The 27,862-nt window shown below is 48.1% G+C and overlaps 1 protein-coding gene across 1 annotated transcript in view; it reads right to left on the reverse strand.

Annotated features, from left to right (window-relative positions):
• The window catches only part of NAALADL1 (N-acetylated alpha-linked acidic dipeptidase like 1), a 191,676-nt gene that overhangs the window by 117,553 nt on the left and 46,261 nt on the right, over nt 1-27,862 (reverse strand). Inside the window, exons 4-6 of the mRNA XM_069643069.1 lie at nt 24,631-24,753; nt 3,984-4,173; nt 1,714-1,807 (exon numbers count right to left, since the gene is read on the reverse strand). Of these exons, the coding sequence (XP_069499170.1) occupies nt 1,714-1,807; nt 3,984-4,173; nt 24,631-24,753 (407 nt within the window). The remainder of the gene's footprint in view (nt 1-1,713; nt 1,808-3,983; nt 4,174-24,630; nt 24,754-27,862) is intronic.

A 27,862-nucleotide genomic window follows, 5' to 3' on the forward strand; every position in this document is an offset into this window, starting at 1 on the left:
AATGAACAAGAAAACCCTGATGGTGCAACATGCACATTTTCACTTATCTTGAGGCTTTCTGTGCAAACTGGTGTTTAGAAAGATTCCTGTTACTTTCATCTGCTGCTATTTTTGGTACGTGCAGTGGTTAAATCTAAAGCCCAGTTTACTGAAAATAGCATTTCTTTTGGGAACACGACCATTTCTAAAAGGTGTTCATTAATACCTTGTCCATTTATCTTGCTTCTTCCAGCAAGATGGAACCAGTGCCGCAAACATTCCAGTTCCCCACGGTTCACGATTCCACTTGTTATTTACATTTTTATAATTCAACTATTCAGGGTGTCAAATCATTGTTCGTTTTAACTTATCAGTTATGCATGTTTTTCTAAATTACTTTTGCAAATCTCTAAGTCAGGGGAGTTGCTAGGTCTGGAAACGACCCGGGGCTAAGCTGATGTCAGAACTTTTGGGACTGGGGGCTAGCTAGTATTTTGGCTGTAGCTCCTGAGATTCTATCCGGGGCTACAACGGTTTAAAACGGTTCTTCATTCCATGACTCTGTTGCATGGAATGTTTGTTTCTAATATGAACAGAAAATGCACTGTATTGACTTGCACAGACATGCCTCTGTATGGTGGTTATTCCAAGTCACACATTTAAGTGAGACATTTTAATGTACATTGGGCCAGTGTCCAACTGCTTACTTGCTTGAGAGAGACCTGCACTTTTGACCTGTATTTTGGAATTCCTATGTGCTGTTATAACCACAATCCATTCCTTTTATTGTGCGTGTGAAGCCCATCAAAATACAGTATACACGTGTCGGGAAGTGCATCATTGCTCTGAGTGCAGGTTTGTTTCAATAAACCTACACCGTTGGCCTTTGTGTCTTTATTGAACTTGTAGTGAGCAAAGGACTTTGCACTAAGTTTACTGTATATGTATGCTCATTCTACCGGTTAACTTCCTGTTTTAAAAAAAAAAATCTCAGTTTATTTAAAGTGTGATGTGCAATAAAAAAATAAATAAATAAGAAAAAAACAGTAGTTTTCCCTACACCCACCGGTGTCCTCAGGTCTGATGATCATTTCACCAGACACCCTTTTCTGGACTTTGCCCTGTAGGCTTTTGCCACTGTTGGGAACAGTAGAAAGGGGGGTTTGGCTTCCAGAAAACCAGTAGGATGCATGAAGCAACATTGGCACACCCATTCCATGTCTGGAAATCACCAATACAGGTACCCCCATGCAGCATGAGTCGCAGAAGATGCCAGCAGCATCCAGCATCAATCAAAAGGGGAATCCTTCTGTGGGATAGTAGGTACCCCAATGTGGAAATTAGCCTGTCTGTGCATCGGGGCTATGGTGCATAGACACTATTTGGGCAGATTTCACTAATTTCACCCACTCATCATCTCTATCACCTGTTCACCCTTTCTTCCTGGCAGCAAATGTGCATCTTTGACATGCGTGTGACCCTCACACTGGACTGGCCGTGTTGTATGTTTGTCTTGTTTCCTATGCTGTACTTATGTACAGAATACAGTTAAGGGGAGCCACGTGCAGGGGCCCTAACAAGATTTACCCCTGATCAGCACCCCCCAGGACTGACCAATATACCCACATCTCTGCTGTGCTTGAAATCAACTCACTACTGATATGGTGCAAAAAATGGCAGACATGCTGCATTACCCAGCACCCCCCCCCCACCTCCAACCCCATGTGAACTTACCATATAAGCATCCTGGCATCCGCAAATCCAATTGGCTGGGTTGGGATGGGTGGGATTCCTTGGATTTCAGACTCATTGATGCGGTATGTATGTTCTGGAAGTGAAAGGCAAACAGACTGGTGGCAGCAGAGCAGTGAAATCCAATGGGCCAGAACCCGCACACACGCGCTAGCCCTCTAGGTAAGCAGTAGCACATACATGGGTGTGCAGCCTAGCAGTGTCCATGTGGTAGCACTGGGCCCCAGATCAAGAGAAATACAGATCTGCATTCCCCGCCTCTAAATAGATCCATACTGATTGAAGACTGCCTAGAAATAGTGCATGGTCTAGACCCCAGCAACTGTGACTCAAGGCTCTGGTCATGGGACACTGGAAGGAAGGAGGTGTACGGCCGTATAAAAGAGACATTCAAACTCTGAACAAGAAATATTACGGCCCATCAGGTTTATAATAAGATACATGTGGTCAAGCATTCACACTAGGATGGGGCAGTGAGGAAACGTACAAACAAGCAGAAAGAAGTGAGGAAACATACAAGCAAGCAAAAAGAAGTGAGGAAACTTACAAGAAAGAAGTGACGAAACTTACAAGCAAGCAGAAAGAAGTGAGGAAACTTACAAGAAAGCAAAAAGAAGTGAGGAAACTTACAAGAAAGAAGTGAGGAAACTTACAAGCAAGCAGAAAGAAGTGACAAAACTTACAAGCAAGCAGAAAGAAGTGAGGAAACTTACAAGCAAGCAAAAAGAAGTGAGGAAACTTACAAGAAAGAAGTGACGAAACTTACAAGCAAGCAGAAAGAAGTGAGGAAACTTACAAGCAAGCAGAAAGAAGTGAGGAAACTTACAAGCAAGTAAAAAGAAGTGAGGAAACTTACAAGAAAGAAGTGAGGAAACTTACAAGCAAGCAGAAAGAAGTGATGAAACTTACAAGCAAGCACAAAGAAGTGAGGAAACTTACAAGAAAGAAGTGAGGAAAGTTACAAACAAGCAGAAAGAAGTGAGGAAAGTTACAAGCAAGCAGAAAGAAGTGAGGAAACTTACAAGCAAGCAAAAAGAAGTGAGGAAACTTACAAGAAAGAAGTGACGAAACTTACAAGCAAGCAGAAAGAAGTGACGAAACTTACAAGAAAGCAAAAAGAAGTGAGGAAACTTACAAGAAAGAAGTGGTGAAACTTACAAGCAAGCAGAAAGAAGTGAGGAAACTTACAAGCAAGCAAAAAGAAGTGAGGAAACTTACAAGAAAGAAGTGAGGAAACTTACAAGCAAGCAGAAAGAAGTGACAAAACTTACAAGCAAGCAGAAAGAAGTGACGAAACTTACAAGCAAGCAAAAAGAAGTGAGGAAACTTACGAGAAAGAAGTGATGAAACTTACAAGCAAGCAGAAAGAAGTGAGGAAACTTACAAGCAAGTAAAAAGAAGTGAGGAAACGTACAAGAAAGAAGTGAGGAAACTTACAAGCAAGCAGAAAGAAGTGAGGAAACTTACAAGCAAGTAAAAAGAAGTGATGAAACTTACAAGAAAGAAGTGAGGAAACTTACAAGCAAGCAGAAAGAAGTGACGAAACTTACAAGCAAGCAAAAAGAAGTGAGGAAAGTTACAAGAAAGAAGTGAGGAAAGTTACAAGCAAGCAGAAAGAAGTGAGGAAACTTACAAGCAAGCAAAAAGAAGTGAGGGAACTTACAAGAAAGAAGTGAGGAAAGTTACAAGCAAGCAGAAAGAAGTGAGGAAACTTACAAGCAAGCAAAAAGAAGTGAGGAAACTTACAAGAAAGAAGTGACAAAACTTACAAGCAAGCAGAAAGAAGTGAGGAAACTTACAAGCAAGCAAAAAGAAGTGAGGAAACTTACAAGAAAGAAGTGAGGAAACTTACAAGCAAGCAGAAAGAAGTGAGGAAACTTACAAGCAAGCAGAAAGAAGTGAGGAAACTTAAGAAAGAAGTGAGGAAACTTACAAGCAAGAAGAAATAATTATTTCTTCACGCAGAGAAAAGATCCAGGAGGTACTTTCTAAAGAACCAAGAGTGGTAAAGTAATTCAGTCTGAATTTGAACAGACACACGGGAGCCATTACAGTAGAAGGAAAGTGGGTAAAGTTGGAGACACAGTTTTCGAATAGGCATTAGAAAAGGTCGAGTAAATGGGGCCAGCAGGGCTTTTCTGCAGCCAAATCCAATCTTTCAATCTGTTGCTTTGATAAGCCCAAGGCTTCAAGCGGTAGGATTCCCATTGGCTATGAAAACAAAGAGCGGCCCCCTTTGCACGAGCACATACCTTTTGCTGGGTAATATGGGGTCAGCAGGTCCCCAAAATAACCATTGTAGGAACCACGCTCCACGCCGGATGGGGGCAGGTACCAGGAGTGTGGGTAAGTCTCGTTCTCTAGTGCCTTGCCGTCATTAATGTCCTTGGGGTCTGTGTAGACGATGACTCCGATCACCCCAAATATGGCCCCGTTGATGGCCTGGAAATGAAGAGTAAGGTATAATAGTGAGTGACAGGATCACGCAAGTGGCCCGGCGGGGCACTGCTCTCCTGGCCATGAGGTTTCCAATGGGACCCACAAGGTGAGAGTGTTCTAAATCTTGAGCCAGTACCATAAACCCCTGCTTATCATTCTATATATGCCTTTTGTCCACTGCCGCTTGCTATCTCTCCCCGCCGTTCTGTCTCTTGAGTACAGCCAGAGGCAGGGGGAGCATGGCTGATACGGTAGAGGGTTGGAATGGCATGCATGGAGGAGGCGTGGAGGATGATGCACAATGCATACATGGACGGTGGCCCTACCTCGCATACACCCAATTTACCAGCCTATATCTCATCTTCTGATTTACAATTCAGTAACTTGACTCATGCTCTGACAATCCTATTTGCTGCCATAGAAGAAGCATACAAAACAAGCATTGTCAACCCCATCAGTTTTCTGTAGGCATGTGAAAGACATGTAGGCACTGCCGTAGTGGTATTAACTGGCAATCAATGGTAGCAGCTGCAAAATGGCGTGAGTACTTGGGCGTATCATTTAATCAAGCCTTACCATCAAACTTTGCACTCCAGTGCCAACCAGTGTTTTTTCAAAGCAGTCTTCTTAGAGTTAATGACTTAATTGGAGTTGTACACCCGCTACTGGTGTAATAAAAAGGTCTTACCAGGTCTACCTTCATCCATTTCATTTATAAGCATGCTGCATGTTCTCCACTGAACTCCTGTCAAAAACAAGCATTGCTTGTTTGTAAGTAGTATGCATTTTCCATGCACTGCTATTAGATACACAGGTACTATCACCATTTTGCACCTACTACCATCAATGGGCAGATAGTACCACTACGGCTGTGCCTGGCAAGTGCCTTTTGTAAAGAGAATAGTAACCCAAAACCTACGCGGCAAAAATAATCCAAGAAACCAAATGATCACTGCACCATTTTGCAAGGGAAAACAAGGTTTATTGCATGCAGAAAGGTCTCGGATGGTCCCGTAGAACCGAACTGATGTGGAGCTCATCAGACCCCAAGAAGTTACAGGGTATATAGCAGAAAAACGCAAATCAGCATACATAGGTTACAACGTTATCCCACCACCCTCATTGGCTACCCCCTATAGAACATGCTAATACCCTCCTATATTCCCTGGGCCGAATGGCCATACATTATCTAAACCCATTCCCCTATTCACATGACCCACTACGTCGTCATCATTAAAATTAAATCCAGGTACGGGATTGGCTAATAAGGAAAATTGATACAATAATAAATTGTGACCGTCACATGATGTGCACCCCTCCGATCCAGACACATGCAAAGTAAAACTGGCAAGGCCAATTCTGCTTTCATAAGACAATGGACCTTCTCATTATACCAGATGCCGTGGCGCACACAAGCTGAAACTCAGACCTTGTACTGAATTTATTGGCATCACCTTTACTCCTCCTATCCCAAATCAAACAATGTTCCAGACATGGCTCCCCTCCCCTCCCCCTTATCTCCTTCAGATCCCAGGTGCCCAGCAATGACGTTACCAGGGCACCACTCTTGAGTGTGAATTACAGGGATTTATTTGCTTTTGGTTATGCGCCTTCTTGTAATTCAACAGGGTGACTGCTCCTTGGGTGAGGGCAATAGTGCTTTAAATATTTGCCTGGCCTATTGGCATCACAAAACCTCATGCCGTATTCTCATGAATTTGTCCTTCGAGGGACGCATTCCTACCTATGCTCCCCACAGCTAACATTCCGTTCCCACTGCTTTCATGCCCTGCAGCTGGATACAATTAGCGTGTATCTGTGCACTGATGGTGCTTATTGACCTCAGCTTCTCTCCCGGGGACAGAAAAGGGATGTATCTTGGCAATGAGCTAAAGGAAGCCGCGGCTCCACTTCAAGGCCTGTGTTCTATGCTGTTCATTGTGTACTAGGCTTTAAAAAACAATATGGCAGCACACCTGCCATGTCAACATGCTGACCTCGCTCCTGCAACAGTATCTTTCTGACTCCCATCTTCCACCTGCTTCAGCCCTTTCCTCGAACCTCACTGAAAAAGATAACGTTCTATACAACTCCTAAACACAGGGCCTATACACTGCCCTATATATAACTTCTGCAACCGCAACATTGATATATTTGTTGCTCCTTCTTTGTTGCTATATGTGGGTATCTAATATGTGTCAAAACTAACAAGTGATACGTGCGCCATTCTGCCGTGCACAACTCGCTCTGCTCACACTGTGCTATGCGCTAATAGATTTATCTCAGCCTGAACCATTTTGCCTGGCTGGGATGCTGTAAGTGCATCCTAACATTTTTCCATGCCTACACAAAAGCCCCAACTGTTGACATTGCCAATGCTTGTTTTCCTTGTCCCACTCCTACTTTTCCATGTTCGGCCTTCATCTTCACTAACACCCTAAAGTGTATTGTCTTTGTGTGTGGTTGTAGTATATCTCGCAATAAATGAATAAATGTTCAATGTGTACAGGCCTCAGCATGAAGACATTTGAGTCAATATTGCTCAAAAGGGAGAAATCTACGGCTGCGCATACATTTTACGGTATTACCACAAAATATCGCAGACCATCACTGCAAATCTGAAAATGTCAAATACATTTTCAAAAAGCCCCATTTCAATGCATATATATGTGGGAGGATGGCTTAAGCTGATAGTAAATGTGGAGGGTGTAGGATGGGTGTGCAGGGGGTCATATATATGCAGGGAATTGGGGTAAAAGAAAAAGAAAATTCTGTATTTTCGGATTCGCAGAGTTTTTTCTATACTTTCACATAGATCCGAATTGATGATACAACCATATGCCATGCAATACTTGAGAAGGCCATTTCACATGTGGCTTAAGGTAGAGGAATGGCTATTCACACTAGGGAAGGCTGGTATGTGGATGAAATGATGGCAGGGTGGGCCTCCACCATATGCTCCTGGGCGTACAGAAAGGATCAATGTGTGCTGTGCTGAGGCTTACTACAAAATCAGCTTGTAATCTATGGAAAAGAGGGTGGGCCTTGCTCCTCATGCCACACCCTTTCTAAACTGTTGGCCAACACAATAGAAAATGTGGAAGTCCCTATTCCATGGTTGATTCCTATTGCCTTTGCGAAGAAAGCCATGAAGCCTAGTCAGGTTCACAGAACAGCCTAAATTAATGAGGGTGACCAGATTATCCATATAAAAAACCGGGACACACCAATGGCATAGAAGAAGGACTACAGTTTTAGAGGCAATAAACACCAAAGAAGGACTAAAATACAAACTGGCCACGAATGAAACTGTAGTCCTACTTCTATGTTGGTGACCTATCCTGGCGCATGTTGGAGTCCCAGAACGCTGGTCAGAGGAGAGAGGACCTGGAGGAAGGGTGAAGATATGGGCAGGGGTGAAAAGCAAGTTTGACTGCGGCATCCAGCCCGATGTTGGTATTTTTTCCATTGGTGTAACCAAAAACCGGGACTATATGCACCCGACGCCCAAATCCCAGAATGGGGTTTTTAAACTAAAAAAAGTGACAGCACACCGGAACTGAGGGGTAAATAGTGGGACAGTCCCGGGAAAACAGTGACGTCTGGTCACCCTAACAATAATATCAGGCTAACCTATCCACCCATATCAAGTACAACTTTTTTGACACAATTTGGCATCCAGACATGCTGATGGCTCAGTTTCGATATGTCTATTGCAGCTAAGCTTCGTCCAGCTGAAAGAAGTTCTTAACATCAGTGGTGACCTATAGATGTCCTCCCAAAACAAAGACGCAGAGCCTATTCCACAGAAGCTAACAATCTTTGGGTGACCATTTCGACGAATTGGAATATGTCAAAGACGCACTTGAATTATTTGCTTATGTCTTTAACATCAACACCATAATGCCAACTTAAAGAAGGCAAATGACTTCACCAGGCAGTCCCTCTGCTGCCAGGAGTGTCACAGGTGAGGAGCTTCCTCTGTATAGACGCGCCTCCTTGCTGTTTCCTCTCCAGATAGCCGCTGTGAGAAATCCCCTACAGGATCTGAGAGAGGCTTGATCCATGTGGGAATTGACCGATTAGCACCAGTATTGCAAGCCACAAAGAACATTCAACAAGCCAACAACACCATGGCAAGCCACAAAGGACATTCGACAAACCAACACCATCATGGCAAGCCACAAAGCACATTCAACAAGCCAACACCATCATAGCAAGCCACAAAGGACATTCAACAAGCCAACACCACCATGGCAAGCCACAAAGGAAATGCAACAAGCCAACATCACCATAGCAAGCCACAAAGGACATTCAACAATCCAACACCACCATAGCAAGCCACAAAGGACATTCAACAAGCCAACACCACCATAGCAAGCCACAAAGGGCATTCAACAAGCCAACACCCCCATGGCAAGCCACAAAGGGCATTCAACAAGCCAACACCCCCATGGCATGCTTCACCTTCGCAAAGCTTGGAAATAGAGGGGATGCAAGCCCATCTCGACTTTGCACATAACTATACTACACTGACACACAAGCTTCCGGCACCTGAGCACAGACTCACACAGCAATAATACTCTTAGATCAAAATGGAAGCAAGTACAGAGGAGGGAGCATCACTTTCACTGGTACATGTATGGAGAGAAATGTACACTCATCATGGCGAATAAGCCCATTATTCCCACAGCCCATGGGCACTGACTCACATCAAAAAGCAGGTGCCGCAGATGTGGGTCAATGATGTATAGCCTGGATATGGCGAGGTTGCTGTATGAACAATCAAAAATGGCGGCAAAACCCAAAAACAGAAAACTCAGCAACTAATATTTGAATTCCAGAATAAGGTCATAAAACAGGCTGCCAGTGTAAACCAGCCTCAAACTGTGTGTTATCCAGCTAGACATATCAGCAGAAAGTCCCGGTTTTCTTTACTTTTTGTTTTCATCATATCAGGCCATTTTGAGAAATAATCTTTTGTCAAAGTACAATACTAGGTTGAGAAAATATAAAACGATGAACAATTACTTAAATAGAATTCCGCGCCAATTCTTCCCATGCTTGGTCTTTTTCAGAATCTCTTAAATGAATTTGCTATTTCTGATGCATAAAGTAACTGTACTGAAAAAGTTCACAATGTGCATCTCATAAATAATATTGTTCTGTGCAAAGAGTCCACATCATATTTCATATCACAAAGAGTCTATATTCCCGACCTAGTCTAAAAGGCTTCAGCAGTTGTATTTCCATTTGCAAAGAACTCACACTGCACATAAAGTCTACAGATCTTCAATAACTGGCTGCAGCAATATTGCTCAACCTCGTCCGGGACTCGTGTTTCGCCCGCCAGGCTTCTTCAAGGCTATGACACTGAGCAATGCATATCAGGGTCTGCTTTGATTATAGAGAGCAAATTAATGCTTTGGGCTGCCTGTGTTCCATGATCTATCAATGGTGTATGCCTCATTGCAACCCCACCTCGTTTTCCTCGGTGGGTATAAACACGCCTCGAGCACATTCCTGGCGCCCTGGCCCACAGGTGGCCCTGCTGGCAATGCCCCCATGTACCCCTGGAGTCACCCATATTCAAGACAGGACTACAAATCCTAGAGTGGTTGCACGATAGCAGGATTGGAAAGCAAGTGCAGAATGTAAAGGGGCACCATGGCCTATATATTTATTTATTTAAATTTATATAGCAATCAAACAGCCGTTGGGCATGAAGGCGCTGTTACATGTGATGAGCTTAGTTACACGAGGCATCTGAATGGCCTTTGGAGTGACTACAGATTAGATGCATACAATATACATTACAGGCAGGTAATAATAGGAGCGTTGTATACAGGTAGCATATGGTGATGATTAGGTGAAGAGTAGAGTTTTCACACCTCTGCGGAAGGCAATGTGTGAGTGCATATGTTAACAAGCCAGCAATGCCAGCAATACAAACGCCAATCCGATAAACATCCCACTCGCAACGTGCCATGTGGGGGTGGGGGGGCGTTCAGCAGTCATACCCACTGTTATCGGACACCTATGCCACTCAACTGCCTGGCACAGAGCACAATTGTAGCTTCAGGTAATAAAGTGGGTGGAGAAGTGCAAACTAAATTACTATAGTGTGTTCCGCTGACACATTTAAGTTGTAAGTGTAAAACGCACCTGAGTCCTCGCTCGCCCCCTCATGGTTCCATGCGCTCCCACCAGTGGATGAGGGCATGTAATCTGTGGCGTAGAACCCTTTAACAAAGTGGCAGGTGGGAAACATGTGGTGTTGACACGTGGGAAGTGCACAGTCCCGAGTGCCTGTATGCTTCCATGTCGTCAGTGGTGGGCACACTTCAGCAAGCCAACACTGATGACAGGCATGGCTGGAGCCGTTGGATATTTGGTTCCATGTGTTAAAATCTTGGCAAACAATTGCCGTTTACACAAAGAATCGCTGCAAAAAAGCTGTGGTTTTGCTGCAGCAATCCATGTAATGGATGCGCGAGACACCCCCGCAACCATCGAACCCATAATACCATTTTAAAGGGAGCGCGGGACACCCCTGCAACCTCTGCTCGCCTTAAATGGTATAATGGGCACACCTTTACCAGGTCAAACCACTGCCATTTATTTTACAGACAACTTTTTTGCTGCAATTTTATTACTGTACACCGGATATTCACAAGGGTGAGGGCTGGGGCAAGAGAAGTAGCACGTAGTAGTAGTGTGTACTGAGCCACATTGCTAAAGGTAATGCTTTTTGGTGGTGCCATCTGTCAGACATTGGCTGGGTGGACCATGGGTATAATGTATGGGAGGGCGTATCGTCAAACGTGATAAGAATCTATGCGGGAGGGAGAGTGGATAGTACCCTGGGGTTGTTCTGTGCCCAATATGCAGGCCTGTCTGCCATAGGCGTCCCATTGCATGCCCTCTTGTATAGTCTTCTGTTCGGATACTATGCCCTCGCTGCTTATAGTTCCATCATATACTGATAATGATGCCAGAAGGTTCCTGAAATTGCGATGGTATTGAAGACCAGGGGTGACTGGCCTACTTGGCACAAAGGCACAATGCCAAATGATGTGCAGACAAAACACGTGTTTCGCCAGGACATACTACAGAGCAGTGTCATAATGCAATATGGACACTAACATCCACCCTGCATTGCGGGGGGTCGGGTGCATATGTCATATGCTGAACATAGTTGTGAACACATCCGAAGTGGGCATTGTGCCCTGGCTCGCTGCTGCACAAAAACTTAAACCTCCCTCCTGTACCCAAACGTAAGAAGCCCCGGTCAAGATACCATTACAGCACCTAGTAACCAAGCAGAGACAGGATACCACCATGCAGAGGCAGGCAGAACAGTATGCATGCCAGTACATCATGTCATTATCCATTTCACATTTTTAATACAGTAGGTCAAAGTTACAATGTATTGACTTTTTCCCTTTATAGATGGGAGACATACAATAAACCACAGGAAAACAGGATCAAATTAAAATTGGTTATTTATAACGCACTTAATACCCAAATGTTTCTAAGCACAGACCAGGGGATCGAACCTGTGTTGCTCTGCATCGTCTTACTTCCAAGGTGAGCGTGTTGCCCTTGAGCTATCTTCCTAAGTACACTACAAAGAGGAGGGTAATCACTCTGTCTGACAAAAGATGAACTAATCATCATCATTTGTATAGCGCCTTTCACCATTGGTATGGTCCCACCACGCTGTAGGTTGAACGCCCTCGGGGGACAGGAGTCCAGGTATGGGAATATTCATCAGAGGAAGTTCAGAATGCGTGTGTGCATTTTAGTCAAAGTGAAATTGGGGAGGGGAGGCCAGGTCCCTACTGGCTACCCATTTACTACCCATTTACGGAGGCACGTGGATGGGTGCTTAGAAAATATGAGAGCGTAGAAAAACATTATGTGTCCAGCTAGACCAAATTTCTGTCATGGGGGATAGCTGCATTCTATTGGCAGAGGTGCTGTGCAATATGTCGGCGGGAAAGTCGTATGGTTGCTGATGTGTGCCGGAGAGCGGCCTTGCCTTTGGCTAACAGATGCCCTACCGAACTCTGTTATTTCCTGTGCTATCGGTGCGAGATTGGCCGCCGGGTCCTTAATGTAAATGATTGCATCATCTGCATACAAAGATACCAGTTAGCTCTGCCCCCCGATGGCCAGCCCTCTATGTCCATGAAACTTTCTCAGTCTCCTGGCCCGCACCTCTATCGCAATAGCGAATAGCAATGGCGAGAGGGGACAGCCCTGCCTGGTCCCCCTCCCAAGAGTGAACAATGCGGATCACGTGCCGCCTATATTAATTTGCGCGCTGGAGCCCACATAGAGCAAGCGCACCGCGTTTAGGTAGTATGCCGGCACTCCCACCTGGGCCAGCACCTCAAAGAGGTAAATCCACTCCACAGAGTCAAAAGCCTTCTCCATATCAAGGAGTGCCGCCACTGCCTGCTTAGAGGGGTCAATTTGTGCCAGGATTGTGAACAGACGCCTGAGAATTAACCAGGTAGACCTCCAGGTATAAAACCCGATTGGTCCCAGTGAACGATCTGTGTAACGTAGGGGAGCAGTCGATCCGCCAGTACCTTGGCGAATATTTTAGTGTCAAGGTTTAGTAAGGAGACTGGGCAGTATGATGAACCTTCCATCGGGTCCTTTCCAGGCTTAAGGATCAAAGTAACCACTGCTTCCCTCATTGAGGGAGGCAATGCGCCGAACCGCTTCCCCTCCTCCCAGACCTCTAGCAAGTGCTGTGCAACCTCTGCCCCCCATTCCTTATAGAATTTGGCCGTTATACCGTCTGAGCCCAGAGCCTTAGCGGTGGAAGAGCCTGCACCACACCCAATATATCATCAACCGATATGGGCCATGCCAGGTCCTCCACCGCTCCAACATCCACTTTAGGAATCGCTGCTGCCCTGATATAATCTCCAAGAGCATTGGCTTGCATTGTGCCTCTTGTGGCATACAAATCCCCATAGAACTCGCGGAAAGCTTCCACTATTTCACTTGGTTTCACTCTAATCTCTCCCCTGGACATTCTCACTGCAGATATCTCCCTTTGTCCCCGCTCATGTCTGATCAGTGCCGCCAGGTGTCTTCCCGGCCTTCCCTCCTCCCCATATCTACACGCCATAGCGGGACTGGCAAAATAGCTTACTTCTCTGTCGGCTAGCTCCTGGAAGCGGTCAATCCCTCCTTCAATTTGGCCAGCGCGCTCAGGGTATTTAACCTCGCCACCTCCCCCTCACTATGCTTTATCTCTAGTTCCACTTCCTGCAGTTGTCTACGGATTAGTTTCAGCATCCCCAACTCGGTGGACATGCATCCTCCCCTCAGCACCACCTTGAACGACTCCCACAGAGTTCCCTACCCTGCTACAGTTCCCGCGTTCTCCAGGAAGTAGTTCTTCACCAGGTCATGTACACCACTTTTAAATACTATGTCCAGGAGAGCCGCAGGCTTGAACCTCCAGTGTGGACGTTGGGGTGTGGTATCTAAGCGCACCGACCAGAGCACTGGAGAATGATCCGAGAGGGTCCTCGGAAGCAACTCACAGCTCTCCGTACAATGTACCAGATGGGAGCTCCCCAAGATGTAATCTATCCTGGTAGAAGGATTATGTGCTGTAATGTGATGTGAGTACCCCCGCGCCCCTGGATGTAGGACTCACCATATATCCCCCAGATCTAGGGCTTTCATTGCACCAATCACAGCATCAGCCGCCTTTGTGCACCTCCTTACCTTCCCAGTCTTGTCCAAGCATGGATCCAGCCACACATTGAGATCACCCGCCCAAATGATGTTGGTATCTACATATTTGTGACATTTCCCCAGCAGGGAGTCGAAGAATTCAGGATCGTCTGTATTTGGCCCATACACATTAACCAGGGTTATCTTCACCTCTCCAATACACCCCGAGACTATCACAAACCTCCCACCAGAGTCCACTACAGTTTCACTGACCCTGAACCCTAGGGATTTATGTACCAGCGTCATCACCCCCGCTGAATATGCAGAATAGGACGTATAGTATTTACAATCACCCCAGGCCCTGGCAACTCCCTCGTTCCCTTTCCCTTTGAGGTGGGTCTCCTGACCCGTGTCTTTCACAGTACTGTACACTTCTCGTGCTTTGCGCTGGTCATTCAGCCCCCGCACATTCCAACTTATGGCTTTAAGTACCATTGCTCGGGTGTGGCACATATCGGAGGGAGCGTTGACCCTTCCCTGTCAACCGCCCCGCAAGCTTTCTCATAACCATTCTGAGACGATGTGAACCTTTTTGTGAACCCCTATACTTGCCAACCGGGAATGTCACCCTCCTCTCCTGTCCAGCATCCCAAATCCCCCCTTCCACTCCCCCCTACGCACACTGCCCAACCCCAACCGGCAGTGAAACCCCCCCTCCCCTACAACATCTCAACTTTAGAATCAACATAGGCAACAGCCCAGGGGGCATAGGACACCACTCCCCAAGACGCCTCCTGGGCCATACGCCGAAGGAGGATCAATCCCTAAGCATCTTGCATCACAGCCTGCTGACTGACTAGTTACATATTTAGCCGTGTTCCAGCTTGACCCAACGGTACCCATGTATCTACATTCCTTGGTGGTGGCATACATTGTTCCCAGTACATTGGAGTACCTTGCATCTCACTGCATCCCGCAGAATGCCACTTCTGCAGTCACCACCACTCCATGCTGCTATCTTCATTTCGGCAGATTGTCTAAGAATTCGTGGACCGCCGCAGGATTAGTAAAGAAGTGTGCTCTTCCCCCATGCTGCACCCATAGTTTGGAGGGGTATTGCATAGAATATTGCAACGCCTTATCACGCAGGGCCCTCTTAGCAGCTGTGAAAGACATGCAGGCTTTCTGGACCACCGGCGTGATGTCCGGATAAAAGGACACCCTGCTATTCCTGTAGGTCTCCTAGTTCTCTTGCCCTCCTCAATATCGTATCCCAGTCTCGATAGTTGAGCACTTTCGCTATCACCGGACGAGGGCTCTGGCCCGGAATGATCTGAGAGATCGTGTGCGCTCTCTCCACCAAGAACTGGGGGGACAGAGCCGGCTCCTGGAGGACCTCCTTGATAAAAGTTTACTTGAACTCTTCCATGTTCTTCTGCAGCACTGTCTCTGTGATCCCTACCACCCTTATAATATTTCTCTGCGACCGCGGCTTGAGATCTTCATTTTTTGTCTCTCATAGCTCTCACTTCTCCCGCCCTTCATAGTCCCGCACCCAGGGACGGGTAAAGCTAAGGAGGAGTCGCCTTGTGATTATCACTGTTCCCTTCTTGCTCCAGTCTGGTTGCCCTGTATCTGCCCAGTGATCACCTGTGCCAAACCTGCAGTTGCATGAGCTGGTGACTTTCCTGAGTCTCGCTGCGTTTCCGGATCTCTGCCACCCCCTCCAATACTAGTGTAGGATTGTCCCCTAGTTCCACCCGCCCGACCGGGCACAACTGGCTTATTGTCTTATCCGCTGTGATTGGGGGCAAGCCCGCCAGGCCTCAAAACAAGTGTCCTGCCTTTCCCCCCAGCAGCTGCTTAGAGTCTCCCCTGATGTCACCAAGGGCCGTTTATTCAGTGAATCCTTCCCGCAGACCAGCCTTCTCTCTATCTGTGATCTAAGCAAATGTGATTGCATCTTTAACTCCTCACCTTATCAGTAACATGTCAAAATGGCCTCCGGGGGGGTAGGGTCCCACATCTCACCTCCTGCGTCACACCTCCGAAGTGTCTATCACTCTGCTCCTGGGTCCAGCCTGCAGTTATGCCCGCTGGGCATTCCGACTGCTTCTGCCCGTCGTCCTCAAACGTGATTCGGCTCTTGTCCAACAGTCTCTCCGGGCTGTCAGCAGCTCTGGGGCCCTCGACGCTGTTCGCTGGCTTTTTTGAGTTGTGGCGGCAAGCTCCCCCACACTTTTCGCTGTGGGCGCCCCACAGGCCCGCCGGTGCCCTTGCGCTCCAAGCTAGGCGGCCAGCCCCATCCATCGCTTGAAGCACCTCCGCCAGTGAAGGGGGCCGGGGGATGGAGAGACCTCTGATGTGCCCCTACGCTCTCTGTGCCCGTACTCCACCCCCAGCCCCTCCAATGCGGATTGTAGTAATCGGTTGGTGCAGATGGGAGGTCGCCCTCCTCAATGGGATCCATTCCCCTCCAACCCCCAGGTGGGCTCCAAACCTCTGGTTCCCTTCAGCCCGGCCCACATTTCTCCACAGTCTCTTGGGTGTCCTGGCTCAGCCCGCCGGCTCTCCCTCGGCAGTGCCTCACCAAACGTCCTCTGCTCTGCTCAGTATACGGCCACCCAGTGTTTCGCCACCAATCTCGGCATGCAACCGTTGCTGCTGATTGTCTTTCTCGGCTCCACCTCCTCCTGCCGCGGGTCACGCACAAGCACTCGGCACCTGAGTTACCGAGCAGCGCTCCCCGGCCCAGCGCACTCACCACACACCTCCACGTAGCTGCTGTTCTGGGAAGCGGAAAGTGACCAAAACGCACAGGCGTGACCCTCAGGTCTCCTGCAGCACCTCCACCGACTCTCAGCTCGTATTATTCCTGTTGGGTCTGCTTAAATCTTCCTCCAACTCAGGGCCTCTCCGGAGCTCACATGAGAGCGGCCATCTTGGTCCTGGGCTCTCTAGCGCGCCCGTCTGTCAGCTTTAAAAGGAAAGCCGTGTGAAGCTTCCATGTACAAGGCTTGCATGAGGCCACAGTGTCACAGTCACCTCCCAACCTCATGTGGCTCTCTAGAGCACCCGCACCAGCAGCCCATCAGAGGCTGCAGGTCCCTTAATTGCTGCTTAGCACTTTCTTTCTTCAAGGAGAGTTTTTAAATTAGGACTGATTTATAAATGATGGCTCATTTAAGGGATACATGTGGGCGGACAGCGGAACTTGAGGGCGGACGTAACCCCTTGGCTTTCTTTTAGGTTGGCAAGCTTGCTCAAGTATTTGGCTACCAGGATTTATCCAGGTTGTCATGTTCCCAATGCAGACGCTTACCCACAAGAAAACAATCACTTGCCTTGCATTGGGTTTTTGTTTTCCAGGGAATATTTCACTACAGGTTGCTGGGTTTCAAAGGTGAGCACATGCAATGCTTTTCTAGCATTTTTATTGGAACTTTTATTGGAACATTTCCTCTCTCATGTTAATTTTCTGGTGTTCATTACTTTTTTTAAAGTCCAATGCTCTTTTGGCTTTCACACTTCCTTCTAAGGGGAAGGTCAATTGAACTACATTTGTACATTTCACTTTAGGATATGTTCACTTACTGTGCATATATTCATGGGTGCCAGCTTTTGATTTTCACTATGGGCACAAAAGTTCCCACACAGAGTGAAGCGAGAGAGCCGTGCTCACCCCGGTCAAAACAACACTTTTTACAGCACATGGTGCAGCAGGAATAGGAAAAAAGCCATATGATATACAGAAAGGTATAAACATATAACACCTCAGCAACAATCAACTAATCTGCTGAGTTGCCTTTGAAACATTCTGCTATAGGCTCCCCTGATATTCCCACACCAGGCAAACAGTTTTGGCCTGCTCACCCCCTCCAATAAAGCCTAAGGGGGTACATTAATGAGACTCCCTTCTCATTTTGTAGTGAGCAGCACTTGACAAACAGTTATTATCTGCTTGGAGTTTATTCATTTTGACAGTCAAAATGATGCTTATCTCCATCAAAGTGAGTGCTCCCGGGGAAATCCTTTTATCATGCTATGGCTTATCTGCTACAACTAGAAGTCTGTACAATGTGGAAAGGTTGTTTTCACAAATCAAAGTCTTCATGGGAAGAAAACAAAGGACAAGGATGGGCAAAGAGTCCCTGAAAAAGTATTGCATAATTTACTACAATAATTTTGACTTGTAGAAATGTTAGATATTACTGGATTAACACATTCATCTTTATTGTCTGGGAAGGGGTCATAACATCTTGCTCTAAGAGACATTACCATACTTATGCACGCAATGAAACAATAAAAGAATACTTGTGTGTTTACACTGGAAAAAACAGTTATCCGTGATTTTTTGAAGTGGGCAAAGGGGAAAACACAGATAAACACAGATACAGAAACTTTTTGAAAACACTGAAAAAACACCCCCCGGAAGTAAAAAATAATAAACCCCTAAAACAGGAAACCCTAATCATATATCATATCATGGATGGAAGTCTGCAAGTCTCAGAATGCATAGCAATGCAAGCCTGTACAAAATCTCCTCTGTATGACACCACCATACGTTCAGCACTTAAAGACACAAAGTAAAAAAATGTTGTATGTAAGGTCACCACCATAATTATGATCAAAGGCGCTATATAAATGACAAAATGAATGAATGAATGACTGGAGGTAATTGTTTGGCACACACTTCCAGCTTGTTGTTATGTGCGGTGTTCAAAAATTTAAATTTTCACATAAAATCAAACCCTTTCCTTTGTGTGTGCCAAACTTGCACACACCATGGATATAAACTACATTTTTAATGTGTTTTTTGTTTAAACACAAACCTTTACACAACCATATAGAAACTCAGTTGTAAAAAGTGAATTATATTTTGCGAGTCACTTTAATTGTCCTGTAAGAAGCCACAGATTGTGTAGGTAACTAGACTGGTGTGCAGCCTTTCAGCTTGTCCCATCACAGTTCCAGTCACCCAGATATTCACAGATTAGAAAAGCCACTGCTACAGGATGGGGTGGGCAGGGACATGATGGAGCACCGCAGGGTGGGGCGAGGGGCGGGAGTGGGCACAGCTTTCCATAGCAAAGGCTGCAAGACCTCAGGCCATGATGGGGCGAGGGGCGGGAGTGGGCACAGCTTTCCATAGCAAAGGCTGCAAGACCTCAGGCCATGATGGGGCACTGCGGGGTGGGGCGAGGGGCGGGAGTGGGCATAGCTTTCCATAGCAAAGGCTGCAAGACCTCAGGCCATGATGGGGCGAGGGGCGGGAGTGGGCACAGCTTTCCATAGCAAAGGCTGCAAGACCTCAGGCCATGATGGGGCACTGCGGGGTGGGGCGAGGGGCGGGAGTGGGCACAGCTTTCCAGAGCAAAGGCTGCAAGACCTCAGTCCTTCATTGCAGTACGGTTTAGGGAAAGGTGTTCATGTTCTCCTCGCTGCATGCCAGAGTACCACTACTCTCCATCTGCGTGAAGAAGACCCTCTACTCAATAATGGCAGGAAGACGAAGCGCAGACAGTGAAGGCTGATGAGGGCCATCCCAATCCAAGTAGAGCACAGGGGAGGGTCTTCCACACCGGCCAAGCCAACCCTTTGGTGTCTTAAAAAGCATAGGCCCAACCCGTTTCCAAAAACCCTGGCAGCCTCGCCTGGCCCATCGCAAGCTGCATCTTCTGCCCCCTTTGCAGCACTGGATGACTTATTTGGGGATCATTTCCTAGAGGGGTGTCACAGGAACAGGCTTCAAGGTCATGATTTTCGCTCCAGCAATGGGGTCAAGGGTAACTCCCAACCCCGGCAGTTTGCAACGTGCTCACTAGTGGTTTAAACCTACTCGTGACAAATGATTTGACCACGTGGACTGGTCAAGCCATGCCAGCATAGCCACTGGTAGATAGCTCACAAGTTAAGCGCTGACCTCTCAGTCTGTACCTTATGTGTTTGAATACTGAAAAGGGCTGACTCAGTTGCTCATCAATAAATTCAGTGCCATTAATTTGGGTAATTGGGTCATTATAGCAGCAATTATTACAGTGCTTAGAAGGCACAGGAATCCTGCATGAAACATTAGATACAACCTTGATATTATTATTACTGAAAAAGAGTTCCCGGAGGGAGTGCATCCCCCTATAAAGCCGAAATCCATTCATGTTTGGTTCTCTGTGGCCCAGCCCTGCAACATACAAGTGTGGATTTCCTTGTGTGCCTGCACGTGCACAGTCGAATGTATTGTCCTCCTTTGTACGACACAAACAATGCCCACATGGCCTTATAGGGCACCAACCTCACAGGCCGGGCAATGGCCTTAGGTGGTCACCGCTGTCTCTATCCATAACAGGGCTTTGTATAAATCCAGGTGCGTGTCTGTCCTTCGCGAGTCCTGAGGGCTGTGTTGTGTTGTGTACGGTGCCTGGCCATTTTCTGGGCAGAGAGGTTCGGCTGGAGTAAGTCCGTTTGGTGTGCCTGCTCTTTGGTTGGTTGTAACACAAATAGCCAGACAGTCCTTTCTTTAACCAACTGCAAACTCAGGCCAACATACAGGGCCGGCCTTAATGGCAGCAGCGCCTTGGGCGAATTGGCGCCCCCCCTCGCTCTTGCGCGCCCCTGGTTAACAGGGGGCAGGGCAGAAGGGGGCGGGCCAGGATGGGCCACTTTTATTTTTTTAACCTCCTCGCTCCGGCGAGGAGGTAATGATATGAATAGGGCGCGTCAGAACCCCATTGTCATTGAATGAGCCCGTTGCCGCGCCTTCTCCAACTACGCCAGCTCGGGGAGCCCTTGAAAGACTCCCCCGAGCTGGCGTGGCGGGGGCTAATGGCGCCCTGAGGGGCATGGTGCCCCGGGCGGTCGCCCGACTCGCCCCCCCCCGAGGCCGGCTCTGCCCACATATGCAGTGCCGTCTGTTTCATTTGACCAAGCATAACTTCACTTTTGGACATGCATTGTTTGAGACTCATCAACTCGAGTGGAGGGGGAGTGCGATTTATTCAATTGCTGACCGGACCATTAAATTGTGCTCACCCGCCCCTGAATGAAATAAAGAGAGGCCCACCTCTTGAAATCGCCATGTTTCATGGCTCCACTTATCCTGGTAGTGAGAATGCTAGGTGACGGCGCCGGGCCCCCCTCCAAGCAGTGACGCCCACTGCGACTAGAGGGTGGGAAGAGGGGTGAGTTTAGTGGAGGATGAGACAAATGGGGGCAAAGGGGAAGTGAGTCAGGGGGAACGCCGGAAGTTGTAGGGGCCTTGTTCTGCAGGGCCGTATTTAAGGGCTTGCAGGACAAGGGGAGGACCCTGTGAAACCAGCCTTACTGTGACAAGACCACACAGACCAAGAAGAACACAAACCCACGACCACATACTCAACCCGAGAAGATGGAGTAATGAGGCACAAGCCTCGGTATCCAAAAATCACTGCTGATGGATACAAATCTATCAGCAAGAAGAAGAACAAGCGCCGGGGTGCCCTCTTTCATCATGTTCCTCCCTACAGTAGGTGTATCTTCCGGAAGTGTCCTGGGAACCCGGCCCGCAAACCGCACATTGGCATGCCGAGTGGATTGGAAAGTAGCACGCACCCAAGTTGACGGGTCAAGGAGAGTTAGTGCAGGACGGAGGTGTCCGAATATTTGAGCCAGGAAGCCCATGCGCCGAGCGAGACGAGACGCAGGTCGGGGAAGTGATAATTGAGGAGGGGAGTGATGGAACCCCGGCGGCGGGATGGGATGGACACAGACCCTGGGCGAGATTTGCTTTCCTGGCTAGAGAAGTGGGCTGGGAAATGGCAATTAAAAAGATGAGTGCCCCTGCAATTGATGGGTCCGGAAGCCTGACGTTAGTCCCGGAGCTGGAGGATGAACTGGCCGCATTAACAGCGCGGTTGGCAATGTGAAGGAGCTGCCTCCACCCCAGGACCAGTCCAAAGCATTTTTTATCTCCGATGAGGTCATTTCGCAGAGGGGGGCAGGGTATCATTGGGCGATGCTGCAACTGTGGGTGAGATGGAGGGAGTCTTAAACAAGAAAGTGGACATGATTAGTGGGTTTTTGCTGGGGAGAACGCATTGGCACAGGGCGGGCTGTGGACCAGGCTCTCCCCAATAAGGGAACAGGTGGGAGGGGGCTCCAGTACAAGAGGAGGGGCCAGCAGGGTATGCGCGGGACGTACTCATGGGGCATCCCCGGGAATATTTCAGGGGGGTCAGCGTCCTGGCCGTCAGACGGACTGAGCAATGGAGTTGAGGATAGGTTCCCAACAATCACTGAGAACAATCACCTGTGCTGCCACATCCCCGAGGGGTTGAAGGAGGTCATATGGAACAGGAAATTCATTGACATGTTCTCCTTCCTGGGGCAGGAAACAAAACGGTACGGTACACCCCAAGGTAACTGTGGCAGGGATGCAGTGAAAGCTAGAAAAATGTCAAGGCCTGAGGAGAACTTGGCGAATTGGTTAGAGACATTTAAAATAAGGGCTTAGATCATTGTGCAAAAACAACCTGATCAGGGCCCTGATCTGTACAGCCACATGAAATGTGTTATTGAGGAGCAGAGAAGGTTGGGGGGTGGGGGTCGGGGGTCAGGGAGCTGCTGAGGTAGCAGCTTTTCCGCGAAAGTTTGGAAAGTGACCCAGCCATGAAGTGAGAACACAAACAGGTGGAGGGATGTTGTACTCCATGATGGTAGCCTCAGAGAACCTGTTCAACACGGGAGCTGGCATCGTGGGCTTGGTAGCTGGGATCGCTCAGCAGGGGGGGCCACTCCATCCCTCCCGTCAATCAAGCATGAACAGGGAGCAGCGTTAGAGGAGCGGGCTAGACTAGCTTTTCATAACTAGGGCATAGCGTTGGTCAACACCACCCCAGCTGCATAGGTGTCTTGGGGTTCAATAGCACCAACGGGGGTTCAGAGGGCTACCACCTCAGGTCAGCAGGAAAGGGTCGCCCAAGTTCGCAGCGGGGCAGCCATTCCCGTAACGGAACACCTGTAAGATAACTCCTGGCTCAATAAACTGTGCTGCGGCATATTCAACTTTCCCACCTTATTAACTGGTCCTGGCTCTTTATTTGCGGGAAGACGGTGGGGGTGTGGTCATGACAAGGGGAGCGCGTGCACTGGGGTGGGAAGGGGCCGAGGGTCAAGACTTGAGAGGGAATGGTACGGCAGAAGGGCGCACGTGCGGCCTGTCAGTGCTAAGCCCTTTAGTGAAGGCGTTTTCTCAGTGCACTCTAGCGAGCTTTCTCCCATTGAAAGACTGGTGCAGAACTGCAGCAATCTGAGCCCGTGCGTGCCTAATACACTTACAGCACATGCCCCTGAGTGACATATCACACCAGAGAGCTTCAGATTCTGGTGCTCTTGTGCAGCGCTTGCATCCCCTGCGCGAGCGCCCGAGTCACGGACACAAAACGAACGAAAGCACCAACGCGCAAGATCGGAAGTGAGGACAGGGGCTCCTCGCCCTGATAGTCTGTGGCGTGAGGCCCGATGGACCATAGGAGCCTGCCTGTCCCCGCCGATGAATCCACTCAGCTGCTAACGCAATTCCGCTCCTGCCAGCCTAGAGGTTTGTCAGCGTGAACACGACATCAGTACGTCTGGATGCCATTCATGTTACCGTGGCAGTGTTCTATCACCCCCACACTTCCTCATTTTACATTTCCATACAAAGAGTGACACCGATACAGTTCAAATCCAAGCCTCTTTTACAGATAAGCATTCTCTTTCATGCCCTCACCACTCTAGAATTAATTAAAGTCTACAATACTGGTTCTGTCTGGTTTTGTCTGCTGTTTTCTATAACAATTTCTCACTATTTGTGCAATTTGCGTTTTTGTAAATCATTTTACTTTCCTGTGCCTTATTTTCCTTGGGTGCAAAACTGGGGGCACCTTTAAGGGACTTAGTTATAATTTTTTGGCAGGTATACTGACAAAAAAGCCTCCATCATAAAGACTTTCGGATACTATAGTGTTTCTCCAGATAGAAATAGCAGAGCGAGGACTTGTTTAAAGCAATTGCACAAACTCTCTACTTGTTGGTCTCTGCCTGTGCAAACATTCACAAAGTGATGAAATGGCAGTGACCCAACGTGTGTCGCCCCCAGGAACCGCCCGCTCACTCAACCCCCTGAAAACAATACCCTACTCCTGCTAATGTCAGGGGGATTGATATTGGGGGAACCAGGGGACTCCATTGTATTCTGTAGGAGTTCCCAAAGAAGCAGACCTGGTGGAGGGGCAACTCTTGAAGTTGGAAAGAAAATGCATTGGCACTGCGCTGAGTCTCAGGGAGGTGCAGCCATCTTGCACCGCATGCCCCAGTGCCTCTTCCTCCCTTGAGGCCTCACCCATGGGTGTAATTTTAGGGGGGTCAAGGGTGTTTGCCCCCCAACTTTTGTGGCACACCATGTTGTCCCACTCATTTGGCAGGGGCCCCTTTCATTCAGATGTCATGCCCTCCCACATTTTCAGCAAAGTTACCCTGCTGTTCTCACCCCAACACCACATACCCTTGTGAGGGTGGAGTTTCCACAATTCCACTTACCTGCGCCCTCTGGCCTGTGTCTTAGCTGCGTGCCCCAGCCTGTGTCTTACTTGTGTGCTCCGGCCTGTGCCTTACTTGCGTGCTCCGGCCTGTGCCTTGTCCTGCGCGCTCCGGCCTGTGCCTTACCTGCGCGCTCCGGCCTGTGCCTTACCTGCGCGCTCCGGCCTGTGCCTTACTTGCGTGCTCCGGCCTGTGCCTTACCTTCGCGCTCCGGCCTGCGCCTCCATAGCGGACGATAGCGATGGTGCCAGCGAGATCCACACCTTGTTTAAGCAGCTCTTCGTAGTCACTGGTCTTCCCCTGGTTCGCGTACACCAGCTTTCCCTGCAGGAGGGCAAAAACACAAAAGGGTCTAGTCAGTGGGTTATCACCATCCCGCCTGCACCTGTCCACCATTTCAAGCATGGACAGCATTACCTGAAACGGACGAAACGCTGACCTTTCTCTGGGATCTATTTAACCAATTGCAACTATGCCAGGACAGATACAATGCACCTCCATCTCCGGCTCGTACATCTTATCAGAGCCTCACGCTTCATCCCCTCACTCACCTGACATACTTCAAATGAGTCCCACTACACATTTCACTGGCCTCCAGTACAATAGACTTTAGTTAAGGATTACTCATGTTCTCTCATATCACTAGCCCTACATATAGTGGCTGGCTATGTAGACGTCAGTGGAGACTCACAGATTCAAATATTACTGGTCCCATACACTGCAATTGGGTCTCATTCATTGCATGTATGTATGTATAATGGGATTTATATAGCAAAAAAAGTCACTGGAAGGCATGAGAGCACTACACATAAGGGCCCTTCCCCTGGGGGTTGTAAGTAAGGTGCAGGGGTGTCAGGGGTAGCTGGTATGGGAAAGGGGAGATGTGGCGCAGGCGTGGGGACGCTCCAGAGGGTGAGAAGTAGGGTTGAATGGAGCGATCAGGGATTGGCAAGGTGTTCTTTGAGGAGCAGGGCGTTCTGATCCTCTGTGGAGTTTAGGATGGAGAGGGCCAGCCTTATCTGTGTTGGCAGCATGTTCTAGAGACAGGAAAAGCCTGGTTCCTAGTGTTTCCCTCCTGCAGTTCTTTGTTTGTAGCCTGACAGTGTAGTGGCTTCTGCTGGAGCACTGGGCTCCAGGGACAGTGAGGGATCCCTTCCAGGTAGACCAGTGTTTTGGTTGTGACGGCTATGTAGGTGATGCAGGATATCTAGAACATGATGAGTGCTTGAAGGGGCAGCCAGTGCAGCTCCTTGAGGTCAGAGGTGATGTTGAATTTTCTCAGTCCTGCAATGAGTCATGATGCAGCATGCTGGATGGCCTTCAAAATGGACAAGGTGACATCTGAAACTCCTGCAAGTAGGGTGTTGCTTGGGTCCAAGCTGGGTCCAGGTGATAGATGACCAGGGTTTCAAAAACTGTTTTGAAACTGGGTGGCGGGGGGGCTGGAAAGGTTTGGGTTTGCTGATGAGTGCAAGCTGGTACCATGCTGTTTTGATCTTTTTGGAGATGTGTGTTTTGAATGAGAGGTTATAGTCAATGGTAAAGCTAAGAGATTTTGCACTGGGTGGGAGTTGAGGTGTGAATCCGTCAAGCTCAACGTCCTTCAGCCAATTCTAGACTTGGGCATGCTTGCTGGAGTGTCCTAGGAGAAGGAATTTGGTGGCCCTCAGTGATAATTGCAAAAAAAAAGGCCTGCACGTGAAAGTCAACAGTGATCATTTCGGAAAAAAGGCTACACAACGTAGAAGATTGTGACACAGGAGGCACAGCGCAGTGACAGGCCAAAATGGCGAAGCACTGTGAGGGAGTGCCAGGACAGGAGCAAGACACAGAGGAGAGAATCGGGGACACACAGGAACGGACATGAGCCAGGCAAGGACGACCAGGCCCGCCAAGGGTGATTCACAAAGGGATGATAGGGGGATGGTTTCAGGGGTCTCCCCCCAAAAGTACAAGGACACACCTGATGGACAGAGTGTGGGAGGAAATGCAGAGTGGCGTTCCAGTGATCTCCCCTCGATGCCAAGAGAGCACACATGCTAAAAGAACAGAGACTTCGTGTTGCACTAAAGTAAAATAACGAATGCATCTGTGTAAAGGGAGTCTTGTGAAAAGGGCAAAATATAACCCAATTGGTTCTTTATTGAGTTGAGCTTCAGGTAGGTGTTTACATACAGGTTTCCATAAGGGAAAGCCAGTGCTTGCGTTGAGGGCTTTCGTTGATGGGATTGCTTTGGACAACCCTCCACTATCTTGTTTTCCACTTTTGGGTGAGGCCAAATCTGATTTGGCATTGCAGGCTGTACAAAAGGGTCTGAATGGGCAGGACGTGAACCAGTGCAGGACTAGTTGCGAGGATGTTGAACAGGGCTTCATGGTCAACGATATTTAAGGCAGCAAAGAGGTCAAGAAGGATTAGTAATTAGAGGTCCCCTTTGTCGAGGATGTGGGGAGTGTCATCCATAACTTGGATGGTAGCAGTCTCTGTGCTCCGAATCCGGATTGGATCTCTTGTAGAAGATTGTGCTGAGCAATTCTTTCAGTGGTCATTTCAGTCACTTTCTCGAGGCAGGGGAGATGTGCGATTGGGCAATAGTCGACCAGATTGTCCAGGTTGAGTGTGGATTTCTTCACCAGGAAAAAGATCTGACCTATTTTAGTAGATCTGAGAAGGGATGTGTTGATGACATTGACACGTGCTGTGCATGCTTCACCTCTCAGGGCCGACAAAGTGGAGGAGGGAAGAGACAGAGGTTATCTGTTTAGGTGGTGGCTTTGAGGACTCAAAGAGTGTTGGGCAGGTCTTTTGGAGTAATTGGCCTAAATTTAATCCAACTAATAGGCTTCAGGCTGGTATGGGAGGCATGCCACGTGACCTGCCTGATACACTATAACTTCTATTGTATGTTATAATCGGGTCCAACTCATTCTCAAATTATTGGTCTCATAGGTTTGAATTAATGGGGCCTCACCCATGCCTACATGACAGGCCTCATATACTTTGATGCTGCAGTTACGCACATGCCCACTTCAGTTTAATGGGGCCTCACGCGCCCTGTGTCGCAGGTCTACCATACATGAATTGCCACATTGCTGTCCTGGACTGTCCTATCCCTTGCAGGAAGGGTGTTGTGCCTTGATGAGCCCTGCAAGCTCCGCTTTAACCCGGGTGTCACTGAGTTGACAGCCTTGATCATTGACCGCCATCCACCATCAGATGGTTTTATGGAGGTTGTCCAGGGCAAATGCCAAGAGCAGTGACACTTTATAGACCTTAAGGACGCCATCTCGAGGGCCTCATTGCTCAGCACGGGGCTATTTAGAAGAGTGAGTCCTGATGAGATTAGATAACACCCAGGGATCCCCTTGTAAACACAGGTCAGCCAGATGTTTTGGGGGAGTGGTTGTGGACTATGTAACCCGGCAGAGATGT

This window comes from Ambystoma mexicanum, chromosome 2p, assembly GCF_040938575.1.
Source record: "Ambystoma mexicanum isolate Mex_15411 chromosome 2p, UKY_AmexF1_1, whole genome shotgun sequence".
In the NCBI taxonomy this organism is placed as follows: domain Eukaryota; kingdom Metazoa; phylum Chordata; class Amphibia; order Caudata; family Ambystomatidae; genus Ambystoma; species Ambystoma mexicanum.